At 44.9% G+C, this 14,454-nt stretch overlaps 1 protein-coding gene across 4 annotated transcripts in view; it reads left to right on the top strand.

Moving 5' to 3' along the window:
- The window catches only part of LOC129854082 (actin-binding LIM protein 1-like), a 151,917-nt gene that overhangs the window by 14,422 nt on the left and 123,041 nt on the right, over positions 1–14,454 (top strand). For 2 of the 4 annotated variants that reach the window (XM_055920820.1, XM_055920734.1), the window contains exon 1: positions 1,570–1,769. The exons of 1 other annotated variant lie outside the window; for it this stretch is intronic. In XM_055920820.1, coding sequence (XP_055776795.1) covers positions 1,670–1,769 — 100 coding nt within the window. In that variant the 5' untranslated portion in view covers positions 1,570–1,669. Of the gene's footprint in view, positions 1–1,569; positions 1,837–14,454 lie in introns of those variants that run through there. One more of the 4 variants, XM_055920765.1, reaches the window with a different exon arrangement.

Below are 14,454 nucleotides of genomic sequence, written 5' to 3'. Positions count from 1 at the left end.
CCAAACTGAGCATTCGGGGGAGAGGGGCCTTGGTCAGGAAGATGACCAAGAACCCGATGGCCACGCTGACAGAGTTCCAGAGATCCTCTGTGGAGATGGGAGAACCTTCCAGAAGGACAACCATCTCTGCAGCACTCCACCAATCAGGCCTTTATGTTAGAGTGGCCAGATGGAAGCCACTCCTCAGTAAAAGACACATGACAGCCCGCTTGGAGTTTGCCAACTGGCACCTAGACTCTCAGACCATGAGGATCAAGATTCTCTGGTCTGATGAAACCAAGATTAAACTCTTTGGCCTGAATGCCAATTGTCACATCTGGAGGAAACCTGGAACCATCCCTGTGGGGATGTTTTTCAGCGGCAGGGACTGGGAGACTAGTGAGGATCGAGAGAACGCAAAGTACAGAGAGATCCTTGAAGAAAACCTGCTCCAGAGCACTCAGGACCTCAGACTTGGGTTCACCTCAGGACAATGACCCTAAGCACATAGCCAAGACAACACAGGAGTGGCTTCGGGACAAGTCTCTGAATGTCCTTGAATGGCTCAGCCAGAGCACGGACTTGAACCAAATCGAACATCTCTAGAGATATCTGAAAATAGCTGTGCAGCAACCTGACAGAGCTTGAGAGGATCTGCAGAGAAGAATGGCAGAAACTCCCCAAATACAGGTGTGCCAAGCTTGTAGCGTCATACCCAAGAAGACTCAAGGCTGTAATCGTGCCAAAGGTGCTTCAACAAAGTACTCAGTAAACGGTCTGAATACTTATGTAAATGTGATATTTCAGTTTTTTGTTGTTACTTTGTCATCATTGGGTATTGTGTGTAGATTGATGAAAAAAATTATTTAATCCATTTTAGAACAAGGCTGTAATGTAACAGAATATGGAAAAGTGAAGGGGTCTGAATGTGTTCTGAATGCACTGTATGTGTTCTAGTCAAAGTCAAAGAAACTGGAGTTAATATTTCGATCCCGAGCCAAATATTTTGTAGATGGTTCTGTCCACAGCCAACTCGTATGCTTTCAAGCTGTTCACCACACTGTTGGCCTATGGAGAAGTTTCCCTGGTAGAATAGTCAGGGATGTCCTCTTGTCTACCTTCCCGTCCTTAAAGCCCCAGTCATGCACTACTCTTCCTCTGGTCCAAAGCACCACCCTTCCTCTGGGAAGTGCCGGCAAACTCGCCCTACTTACCTGTTGCACTGCAGCAGAATCTGTACGACTCAGTCGGTGCTGAATTGGAAGGCATCGCACAGCACCGCAGCAGTAACCCAATCCCCTGGCTTCGCCAAAGTTTGACCATAGGACAGGGCTGCCTGCTCACACTCAGCAGCATGAAGACCCTTTCACCTCTAAAAATGTTTCTCTGCATGTGTGAGTGCATTTGGCTTGTGTGTGTGTGTGTGTGTGACTGTGTGTGTGTGTGACTGTGTGTGTGTGACTGTGTGACTGTGTGACTGTGTGTGTGTGTGTGTGTGTGTGTGTGTGTGTGTGTGTGTGTGTGTGTGTGTGTGTGTGTGTGTGTGTGTGTGTGTGTGTGTGTGTGACTGTGTGTGACTCCATGCAAGAGGCTGCATTATTGATGTGAAGAGGAAGGAAGGATTGAAAGCAGTGCCGGGACGGGACTGTGTGTGTGTACGTGTTTGAGTGTGTTTGAGTGTGTAGAAGAGATGAGGGAGAGGAGTTCGGTGCAGCAGCACAAGCATCCTCCCTACGATGGTGGGCTTTGCAACTATTCCCAGAAAATCATCTCCTGCTTCGGACTGGACGGTAACAGAGAGGGGTGGTTGTCCTGTACAGTGTGGAGGAGGGTTGGAAGGAAAAGACCAATGACTGAGTATATATGACATTAATTTCTCTCAATGATCCGGATGTCTAGGATGACATAGGAATGTTGTCTTTTGTGTCTAGTCATGGTGCGTTTGTGAGAGTGTGTGTCTTGGTGTGTATTTGTTTGTGTGAGTATCGATGTGTGCCGGGCTGACTGGGTGTGTAGCTAGCTGCACCCACAGATAGACGGTAGAATAGGGGAGCAGGGACGAGCAGGGCCGTGCCCCACTGCAGCAGAACTAACCAGCCTGTCCTCTAACAGAGCTAGCCTCGGTCATCAGCCTGTGTGTGTGTGTGTGTGTGTGTGTGCGTGTGTCCTCTGCCTTATTCTTTATCATGCCATATCCTTTTATCTACATTTTATTGGTCTCTTTACTGTACATTGGATGTGTGAGAAATTGATGTGGGATAGATTTGTGGGTGAGAAATAGACCGATAAATAAAACATTGATGTCAGTATTAAAATGCTCAATAAGCAGTAATAAGCCCTAGTTCTCTGCAGTAATAAGCCCTAGTTCTCTGCAGTAATAAGCCCTAGTTCTCCTCTAGAGCCTGATCCTGCTCTGTCTTCATCCTCGCTTGTGTCATGATTTTCAAAAGCTTTCGAGTGGGTAGTGTAAGGTAGATGTTTGCCGTGTTTACTGTATCTGTTTTGTGGACAGTGTTACTATGAGAGAGCATTAGTAAAATATTATATTAGTTTATATAAAAGTGGTGTGTGTGTGTGTATGACCTTAAGTGACTGTGTTCAGTTTGTGCAGGTAGCAGTAGCACGTCAGTAAATGTGTTCAATTGAAAATGGTTCACCTTACAGACCAAAAAGTGTATAGTTCATCTTTACATTTTAGTCATTGAGCAAATTATCTTATCCAGAGCGACTTACAGGAGCAATTAGGGTTAAGTGCCTTGCTCAAGGGCACATCAACATATTTTCACCTAGTTGGCTCGGGGATTCAAACCAGAAACCTTTCGCTTACTGGCCCAATGCTCTTAACCCCTAGACTACCTGCCGTATTCAATCATTTTAAATCAACATTCCCTATAAGCGTGTCTCTCTGTAGGTTTTGCTCAATTCCTACGGGTAGGAAAACAGTTAACTTTCTTTGCCTGTTTCATCTCGCATATTACCTCTCACCGGGAGAGCCTGATGATTTTCTAAATGTGGCTTAGGAAGGAAAATCCAGTCCTTAATCAAGGAGATGGAAGGTATCATCTTTAATTCATGAAGTCTCACGCAAATCCAAAGATGGATGAAATAAGGGGGCTTGTAGAGGGACATCTGCTATATCTGGATGTTTTTCCAGAATCTTGGTGATAATACATTTCTCCCAAACATTAAATGGTTTCAAGAGCAATCCAAGACCCTCTACATAGTTTATATCCGCCTAATCCTGAGGCTCTGTTTGTGTGTGTGTGTGTGTGTGTGTGTGTGTGTGTGTGTGTGTGTGTGTTTATGGTTTTAATGAAGTAGAGGCAACAAATGTGACCTGCAGAGTAATAGAATAGAAGTAATTTTGCTAATAAGGCTTAATTTGTAATCAAGTTGTTTTAATCAATGTAATTGTGACTTGGATCAATGTGGTCCTGTGTGCCTTAGTTGGTAAAAGCATGACACTAGCAGAACCAAGGTTGTACGTTCAATTCTCTCAGGGATCACATACATAGTGGTGTAAAGTACTTAACTAAAAATATTTTTAAATACTACTTAAATTGTTTTTTGGGGTATCTGTACTTTACTATTTCTATTTTTGATAACTTTTCCTTCACTACATTCCTAAAGAAAATAATGTACTTTTTACTCCATACATTTTCCCTGACAACCAAAGTACTCGTTACATTTTGAATGCTTAGCAGGACTGGAAAATGGTCCAATTCACAGACTGCCGCTGATCTGGCGGACTTACTAAACACACACGCTACGTTTGTAAATGATGTCTGAGTGTCGGGAGTGATCCCCTGGCTATCTGTAAATGATGTCTGAGTGTTGGAGTGTTCCCGTGGCTAAAAAACAAGAAAATGGTGCTGTCTGGTTTACTTTATGTAAGGAATTTGAAATAATTTATACTTTTACTTTTGATACTTAAGTTTATTTGATCAATTACATTTACTTTTGATACTTAAGTATATTTAAAACCTTACATATTACTCAAGTAGTATTTTACTGGGTGACTTCACCTTTTACATGAGCCATTTTTATTAAGGTATCTTTACTTTTACTCAAGTATGACAATTGGATACTTTGTCCACCACTGCATACATAATGAAAAATGTATGCACGCAGGGTTTAGATAAAAGCGGCTGCTAAATTGAACATTTAGAGCATAGTGTAACCTGGCTAATTTAGATCTCATATAACCACTCAGTATGTAGGAAGATATGGTCCACTGGTATTGGACTTTGTTTTTACTACAAATAATGCACACTATAAATAAACAATTAACTTGAATCACGCTTTTTAAAATTTTATTTAACCTTTATTCAACTAGGCAAGTCAGTTAAGAGCAAATTCTTATTTACAATGATGGCCTACCCCGGTCAATCCCGGACGATGCTGGGTCAATTGTGCGCCACCCTATGTGACTGAATAAATGAACCTATTAGAATTTCCTTTATTTATTTGTGTGTGCGCGCAGGTTTATGCATCAATTATGCAGTTGAAGTCGTAAGTTTACATACACATAGGTTGGAGTCATTAAAACTCGTTTTTCAACCACTCCACAAATTTCTTGTTAACAAGCTATAGTTTTGGCAAGTCGGTTAGGACATCTACTTTGTGCATGACACAAGTAATTTTCCCAACAATTGTTTAGAGACAGATTATTTCACTTATAATTCACTTTATCACAATTCCAGTGGGTCAGAAGTTTACATACACTAAGTTGACTGTGCCTTTAAACAGCTTGGAAAATTCCAGAAAATGATGTCATGGCTTTAGAAGCTTCTGATAGGCTAATTGACATCATTTGAGTCAATTTGAGGTGTACCTGTGGATGTATCTCAAGGCCTACCTTCAAACTCAGTACCTCATTGCTTGACATCATGGGAAAATCAAAAGAAATCAGACAAGACCTCAGAAAAATAATTGTAGACCTCCACAAGTCTGGTTCATCCTTGGGAGAAATTTCAAAGTGTCTGAAGGTACCACGTTCATCTGTACAGACAATAAACACCATGGGACCACACAGCCGTCATACCGCTCAGGTACGTTCATCTCCTAGAGATGAACTTACTTTGGTGCGAAAAGTGCAAATCAATCCCAGAACAACATCAAAGGACCTTGTGAAAATGCTGGAGGAAACAGGTACAAAAGTATATATATCCACAGCAAAACAAGTGCTATATCGACATAACCTGAAAGGCCGCCCAGCAAGGAAGAAGTCACTGCTCCAAAACCGCCATACAAAAGCCAGACTACGGTTTGCAACTGCACATGGGTACAAAGATCGTACTTTTTTGGAGAAATGTACTCTGGTCTGATGAAACAAAAATAGAACTGTTTGGCCATAATGACCATCGTTATGTTTGGAGGAAAAATGGGGAGGCTTGCAAGCCGAAGAACACCATCCCAACCGTGAAGCACGGGGGTGGCAGCATCATGTTCAGGGGATGCTTTGCTGCAGGAGGGACTGGTGCACTTCACAAAATAGATGGGATCATGAGGAAGGACAATTATGTGGATATATTGAAGCAACATCTCAAGACATCTGTCAGGAAGTTAAAGCTTGGTCGCAAATGGGTCTTCCAACTGTACAATGACCCCAAGCATACTTCCAAAGTCGTGGCAAAATGGCTTAAGGACAACAAATTCAAGGTATTGGAGGGGCCATCACAAAGCCCTAGAAAATTTGTGGGCAGAACTGAAAAAGCATGTGCAAGCAAGGAGGCCTACAAACCTGACTCAGTTACACCAGCTCTGTCAGGAGGAATGGGCCAAAATTCACCCAACTTATTGTGGGAAGCTTGTGGAAGGCTACCCGAAACGTTTGACCCAAGTTAAACAATTTAAAGGCAATGCCAATCAAATACTAATTGAGTGTATGTAAACTTCTGACCCACTGGGAATGTGATGAAGGAAATAAAAGCTGAAATAAATCATTCTCTCTACTATTATTCTGACATTTCACATTCTTAAAATTAAGAATACTAACTGACCCAAGACAGGGAATTTTCACTAGGATTAAATGTCAGGAATTGTGAAGAACTGAGTTTAATTGTATTTGGCCAAGGTGTATGTAAACTTCCGACTTCAACTGTATTCTGTGATCCTGTTCTGAGAGCTTACTAAACAGACAATGATTTATTTAATGGTATTTAATAGACAAGACAGGACAGAGGGTTTAGTTCTATTCTAACATTGTAAACCTCACAATTCCACAACCTTAATTGGACAGATTTGATTGTGAACAACAGACTCATCCATGAGGGGTTGTGGAGCAAATCGGAAACTGCAGTGTAATGGAAAATCTAATATCATAACAAAAGCATGATGCCGTTACTAATATTCTTAAAGTGACCTGTCCCAGTAAATTATTGTGACCAGTGGCATGGCTCTTTTTTAACATCACTGTCCCAGAGCACCAAGGTGCAAAAGCCAATGAGTGTGGCAATGACACACCGTAAAGGAAAACTGTAATTTATACAGTACATTTAATGTATTATCAACAGTAAATAATGTGAAACTTTTTACTGGAGCATACTGTAAATTATGGTGAAACAATTGCTGCATTTTGAATGGTGTTGTAATTCCACTCCACAGAATACAGTACGATACAGTACCATCTTTTTTTGGAGCACTAGTGCATGGTACTGTTGTTTCTGTCTCATTTAACAAATTTTAAGTGTGACTTGTAAGAGGCTATGTTTGTCACACCCTTTTGTGAGAGTCCTGTATCAATTTACCTCCTATGTGATAATAGTGCCCTATCAATTTAAAATGTATAGGGGACATATTGGAGTGGCAGCAAACCTTAAACCTTTAATGGTTGAGAATTTTGCCATGTCCTTTTGGTTTGTTTGGCCCTGTAGTTGCTGCCAATTTCAAAGCCTTTGTTAAGGCCTCTAGAAATGCAAGTGATTGATATGCTGTCATCTATCAATCAATGAAATGTATTTATAAAGCCCTTTTTACATCAGCAGATGTTACAAAGTGCTATACAGAAACCCAGCCTGAAACCCCAAAAAGCAAGCAATGCAGATGTAGAAGCACGGAGAACAGGAAAAACTCCCTAGAAAGGCAGGAACCTATGAAGAAACCTAGAGAGGAACCAGGTTCTGAGGGGTGGCCAGTCCTCTTCTGTCTGTGCCGGGTGTACATTATAAGAGTAAATGGCCATTTAAGGCCAGATTGTTCTTCAAGATGTTCAAATGTTCATAGAGGGTCGAATAATAATCAGTGGTTGTAGAGGGTGCAATAGGTCAGTACCTCAGGAGTATATTGGCTTTTCATAGCCGAGCATTCAGTTAGAGACAGCAGGTGCGGTAGAGAGAGAGAGTCTTAAACAGCAGGTCCGGGACAAGGTCAGGGTTCCCTTGCCACAGGCAGAACACTTGGAACTGGAGCAGCAGCATGACCAGGTGGACTGGGGACAGCCAGGAGTCATCAGGCCAGGTAGTCTTGAGGCATCATCCTAAGGCTCTGGTCCTCCGAGAGGGGAGGGAGAGAGGAGAATTAGGGGGATTATACTTAAATTCACACAGGACACCAGATAAGGCAGGAAAATTACACCAGATATAACAGACTGACCCTAGCCCCGTGCCACAAACTATTGCAGTATAGATGCTGGAGACTGAGACGGGTTTGTCGGGGGACACAGTGGACACATCCAACAATACACACAGACAGGGCCAACCAGGCAGGATATAACTCCACCTACTTTGCAAAAGCACAGTTCCCACACCACTAGAGGAATATCAACAGACCACCAACTTACTACCCTGAGACAAGGCTGAGTATAGCCCACAAAGATCTTCTCCACCGCACAAGCGTAGGGGGTGCAAAACCAGACAGGAAGATCATGTCTGTGACTCAATCTACTCAAGTGGCGTCTACTACCCCTCCTAGGTAGGGCATGGAAGAGCACTAGTAAGCCAGTGACTCAGCCCCAGTAGTAGGGTCAGAGGAAGAGAATCCCAGTGGAGAGAGGGGATCCGGCCAGGCATAGACAACAAGGGCATTTTGTCAAGGGCATTTTGTCAATACAGTGCCTTGCCGTTCACCTTCACACCCCAAGACTACACGCAATCATAGGATCTACTGAAGAGATGAGTTTTCAATAAAGACTTAAAGGTTGAGACTGAGTCTGCGTCAATCACATGGATAGGCAGACCATTCCATAAAAATGGAGCTCTATAGGAGAAAGCCCTGCCTCCAGCTGTTTGCTTAGAAATTCTAGCGACAATAAGGAGGCCTGCATCTTGTGACCGTAGCGTACATGTAGGCATGTACAGCTGGACCAAATCGGAGAGATAGGAGCAAGCCCATGTAACGCTTTGTAGGTTAGTAGTAAAACCTTGAAATCAGCCCTAGCCATAACACGAAGCCAATGTAGAGAGGCTAGCACTTGAGTAATATGATCCAATTTTTTGGTTCTAGTTAGGATTCTAGCTGCCGTGTTTAGCACTAACTTATTTAGTGCTTTATCATGGTAGCTGGAGAGTAGAGCATTGCAGCAGCCTAATCTAGAAGTGACAAAAGCATGGATTAGCTTTTCTGCATTATTTTTGGACAAAAAGTTTCTCATTTTTGCATGTTAAGAAGATGGAAAAAAGCTTGAAATATTCTTGATATTTTCATCAAAAGAGAGATCATGGTCCAGAGTAACACAGAGGTCCTTCAGTTTTATTTGAGACGACTGTACAACCATCAAAATTAATTGTCAGATCCAACAGCAGATCTCTTTGTTTCTTGGGACCTAGAACTAGCATCTGTGTTTTGTCAGAGTATAAAAGTAAAACGTTTGCCACCATCCACTTCCTAATGTCTGAAACACAGGCTTCCAGGGTAGGCAATTTTGGGGCTTCACCATGTTTCATCGAAATGTAAAGCTGTGTGTCATCCACATAGCAGTGAAAGTTGACATTGTGTTTCCAAATGACATCACCAAGAGGTAGAATATATAGTAAAAACAATAGTGGTCTTAAAATGGAACAAGGGCCTCCCGAGTCACGCAGTGGTCTCGCAGTGGTCTCGCTGTGCCACTAGAGATTCTGGGTTCTAGTCCAGGCTCTGTCACAGCCGACTGCGACCGGGAGAGCCATGGGACGGCACACAATTGGCCCAGCATCGTCCGGGTTAGGGGAAGGTTTAGCCGGCAGGGATGTCCCATCGTGTCCCATCGTGCACTAGCGACTCATGTGGCGGACCGGGCGCAGTGTACGCTGACACATTTGCCAGGTGTATGGTGTTTCCTCCGACACATTGGTGCGGCTGGCTTCCGGGTTAAGTGGGAATTGTGTCAAGAAGCAGTGCCGCTTGGTTGGGTTGTGTTTCGGAGGACGCACGGCTCTCGACCTTCGCCTCTCCCAAGTTTGTACGGGAGTTGCAGCGATGAGACAAGACTGTAACTACCAATCTGATACCACGAAATTGAGGAGAAAAGGTGCGGGGGGACGGAACCTTGAGGAACACCGGAACTTACAATTGATTTGTCAGAAGACAAACCATCCACAGAGATGAACTGATATCTTTGTGCAAACCAATTAGGGTTTCTAATCTCTCCAAAATAATTTGGTGTGCAGCACTAAGGTCTAGGAACACGAGGACAGATACAGAGCCTTGGTCTGACGCCATTATTATTATTCTTTTTATATATTTAAAAAAAAAAACATTTTCCGGATCAAAGTTTGACTTTTTCAAGAGCCTTTATTGCTGCCACTTTTAGTGAATTTGGTACACATCCGGTGGATAGGGAGCCATTTATTATTTTTTATTTTATTTTTTATTTTATTTCACCTTTATTTAACCAGGTAGGCTAGTTGAGAACAAGTTCTCATTTGCAACTGCGACCTGGCCAAGATAAAGCATAGCAGTGTGAACAGACAACAACACAGAGTTACACATGGAGTAAACAATAAACAAGTCAATAACATGGTAGAAAAAAGAGAATCTATATACAATGTGTGCAAAAGGCATGAGGTAGGCAATAAATCGAATAATTACAATTTAGCAGATTAACACTGGAGTGATAAATCAGATGATCATGTGCAAGAAGAGATACTGGTGTGCAAAAGAGCAGAAAAGTAAATAAATAAAAGCAGTATGGGGGTGAGGTAGGTAAATTGGGTGGGTAGTTTACAGATGGACTATGTACAGCTGCAGCGATCGGTTAGCTGCTCGGATAGCAGATTTTTAAAGTTGTTGAGGGAGATAAAAGTCTCCAACTTCAGAGATTTTTGCAATTCGTTCCAGTCGCAGGCAGCAGAGAACTGGAAGGAAAGGCGTCCAAATGAGGTTTTGGCTTTAGGGATGATCAGTGAGATACACCTGCTGGAGCGCGTGCTACGGGTGGGTGTAGCCATCGTGACCAGTGAACTGAGATAAGGCGGCACTTTACCTAGCATAGCCTTGTAGATGACCTGGAGCCAGTGGGAGCCAGTGGGTCTGACGACGAACATGTAGCGAGGGCCAGCCGACTAGGGCATACAGGTCGCAGTGGTGGGTCGTATAAGGTGCTTTAGTAACAAAACGGATGGCACTGTGATAAACTGCATCCAGTTTGCTGAGTAGAGTATTGGAAGCTATTTTGTAGATGACATCGCCGAAGTCGAGGATCGGTAGGATAGTCAGTTTTACTAGGGTAAGTTTGGCGGCGTGAGTGAAGGAGGCTTTGTTCCGGATTAGAAAGCCGACTCTAGATTTGATTTTGGATTGGAGATGTTTGATATGAGTCTGGAAGGAGAGTTTGCAGTCTAGCCAGACACCTAGGTACTTATAGATGTCCACATATTCTAGGTCGGAACCGTCCAGGGTGGTGATGCTAGTCGGGCGTGCGGGTGCGGGCAGCGAACGGTTGAAAAGCATGCATTTGGTTTTACTAGCGTTTAAGAGCAGTTGGAGGCCACGGAAGGAGTGTTGTATGGCATTGAAGCTCGTTTGGAGGTTAGATAGCACAGTGTCCAGGGAAGGGCCGGAAGTATACAGAATGGTGTCGTCTGCGTAGAGGTGGATCAGGGAATCGCCCGCAGCAAGAGCAACATCATTGATGTATACAGAGAAAAGAGTCGGCCCGAGAATTGAACCCTGTGGTACCCCCATAGAGACTGCCAGAGGACCGGACAACATGCCCTCCGATTTGACACACTGAACTCTGTCTGCAAAGTAGTTGGTGAACCAGGCAAGGCAGCCATTAGAAAAACCGAGGCTATTGAGTCTGCCGATAAGAATATGGTGATTGACAGAGTCGAAAGCCTTGGCCAGGTCGATGAAGACGGCTGCACAGTAATGTCTTTTATCGATGGCGGTTATGATATCGTTTAGTACCTTGAGCGTGGCTGAGGTGCACCCGTGACCGGCTCGGAAACCGGATTGCACAGCGGAGAAGGTACGGTGGGATTCGAGATGGTCAGTGATCTGTTTGTTGACTTGGCTTTCGAAGACCTTAACTAGGCAGGGCAGGATGGATATAGGTCTGTAACAGTTTGGGTCCAGGGTGTCTCCCCCTTTGAAGAGGGGGATGACAGCGGCAGCTTTCCAATCCTTGGGGATCTCAGATGATACAAAGGAGAGGTTGAACAGGCTGGTAATAGGGGGTGCGACAATGGCAGCGGACAGTTTCAGAAATAGGGGGCCCAGATTGTCAAGCCCAGCTGATTTGTATGGGTCCAGGTTTTCAAGCTCTTTCAGAACATCTGCTATCTGGATATGGGTAAAGGAGAAGCTGGGGAGGCTTGGGCGAGTAGCAGCGGGGGGGGGCGGGGCTGTTGGCCAAGGTTGGAGTCGCCAGGTGGAAGGCATGGCCAGCCATTGAGAAATGTTTGTTGAAGTTTTCGATTATCACGGACTTATCAGTGGTGACCGTGTTATCTAGCCTCAGTGCAGTGGGCAGCTGGGAGGAGGTGCTCTTGTTTTCCATGGACTTTACAGTATCCCAGAACTTTTTGGAGTTAGAGCTACAGGATGCCAATTTCTGCTTGAAAAAGCTGGCCTTTGCTTTCCTGACTGACTGCGTGTATTGGTTCCTGACTTCCCTGAACAGTTGCATATCACGGGGGCTCTTCGATGCTATTGCAGTTCGCCACAGGATGTTTTTGTGCTGGTCGAGGGCAGTCAGGTCTGGAGTGAACCAAGGGCTATATCTGTTCTTGGTTCTGCATTTTTTGAACGGAGCATGCTTGTCTAATATGGTGAGGAAGTAACTTTTAAAGAATGACCAGGCATCCTCAACTGACGGGATGAGGTCAATATCCTTCCAGGGTACCCGGGCCAGGTCGATTAGAAAGGCCTGCTCGCAGAAGTGTTTCAGGGAGCGTTTGACAGTGATGAGGGGTGGTCGTTTGACCGTGGACCCGTGGCGGATACAGGCAATGAGGCAGTGATCGCTGAGATCTTGATTGAAGACAGCAGAGGTGTATTTGGAGGGCAAGTTGGTCAGGATAATGTCTATTAGGGTGCCCATGTTTACGGATTTAGGGTTGTACATGGTGGGTTCCTTGATGATTTGTGTGAGATTGAGGGCATCAAGCTTAGATTGTAGGACTGCCGGGGTGTTAAGCATATCCCAGTTTAGGTCACCTAACAGAACAAACTCTGAAGCTAGATGGGGAGCGATCAATTCACAGATGGTGTCCAGGGCACAGCTGGGAGCTGAGGGGGGTCGGTAGCAGGCGGCAACAGTGAGAGACTTGTTTCTGGAGAGATTAATTTTTAAAATTAGAAGTTCGAACTGTTTGGGCATAGACCTGGAAAGTATGACAGAACTTTGCAGGCTATCTCTGCAGTAGATTGCAACTCCTCCCCCTTTGGCAGTTCTATCTTGACGGAAAGTGTTATAGTTGGGTATGGAAATCTCAGAGTTTTTGGTGGCCTTCCTAAGCCAGGATTCAGACACGGCAAGGACATCAGGGTTGGCAGAGTGTGCTAAAGCGGTGAGTAAGGCAAACTTGGGGAGGAGGCTTCTGATGTTGACATGCATGAGGCCAAGGCTTTTTCGATCACAGAAGTCAACAAATGAGGGTGACTGGGGACATGCAGGGCCTGGGTTTACCTCCACATCACCCGAGGAACAGAGTAGTAGTAGGATGAGGGTGCGGCTAAAGGCTATCAAAACTGGTCGCCTAGAGCGTTGGGGACAAGGAATAAAAGGAGCAGATTTATGGGCGTGGTAGAATAGATTCTGGGCATAATGTGCAGACCAGGGTATGGTGGGGCACGGGTACAGCGGAGGCAAGCCCAGGCACTGGGTGATGATAAGAGAGGTTGTATCTCTGGACATGCTGGTCTCAATGGGTGAGGTCACCGCATGTGTGGGGGGGTGGGACAAAGGAGGTATCAGAGGTACGGAGAGTGGAACTACGGGGTCCATTGCAAACCAAAACAATGATAACTAGCCTGAACAACAGTATGCAAGGCATATTGATATTTGAGAGAGACATACAATAAGGCATAAAGTGATTGCAGGTCATGATTGGGAGAGCTAGCTAAAACAGCAGGTGAAATAACAGCAGCTAGTCAGCTAACACAGCAACAGAAGGTAAAAATGGCGACGACTGGGCAGAGAGGGTCGGATTAACTACACACAGATCCTGAGTTAAGGCACAGAGCCGACAGATAAAACACAAATAAACAGAATGGAGTACCGTGAATTAATGGACAGTCAAGCAGGCATCAGCTATGTAGCCAAGTGATCATAGTGTCCAGGGGGCAGCCGTAGATGGAGTATTGAGGCCTCCACTAAGCTAACACGCATTTAAAGTTAGTAGCCCGGGTTGGTGGTCTGCTCAGACGGAGGGGGTCTGCTCAGACGGAGGCCGGTTGAGGGCACCGGTTGAGGGCACGTCTGCAAACCAGACGTGGTCGTGTCGACAGAGAATCCAAGCCGGATAGCGATGGCGAAAGAGAGGTTGTGAATTGTAGAATTGTGTTTGCTAACTGGTGCTAGCTTCCTGGCTGCGCTAGCTGCAAGATAAGCTAGCAGTTAGCAGACCGGGGCAGGCAAGTTAGCCTTTGGGGGACGTCGCAATGGGGGGGAAGTCTGTTTTTGCCTCTTCGTGCGGTGACGTCGATAGACCAGTCGTGGAATTAGTAGGGTTCCAGGTAGCTCTAGGTAGCTAACAGGCCTAGTAGGTTAGCAGAATGGGCCTTCAGCGGGCGTCACGCCTGAGGGGCCCGTTGGAGTCCCCGGGCAGATTATGTCGGTATTCCAGTCGTAGAGGATAGGCGGGGTTCCGTGCTCCGTACCGGCAGTAAATGGGTCCGGGTCTTGTAGCCCAGGAGTGGGCTTCAGTGGTAGCACAGGAGCCCTAGCCAATTAGCTTCAGGCTAATTCAGGCTAAGAAATAGGTCCGTTATGCTCTGGTTTTAGTCACGTTGTTCGAACTAGCGAGAGCTTTCCGAGCTAAAGGTTAGCTGATGACCGCTAGCAATGGTTTGCTAACTGATAGCTGGTAGGCAGTTAGCTGGCTATCTTCA

This window comes from Salvelinus fontinalis, chromosome 1 (assembly GCF_029448725.1).
Source record: "Salvelinus fontinalis isolate EN_2023a chromosome 1, ASM2944872v1, whole genome shotgun sequence".
Taxonomy (NCBI): domain Eukaryota; kingdom Metazoa; phylum Chordata; class Actinopteri; order Salmoniformes; family Salmonidae; genus Salvelinus; species Salvelinus fontinalis.
This window is presented reverse-complemented; position numbering and strand designations above follow the sequence as displayed.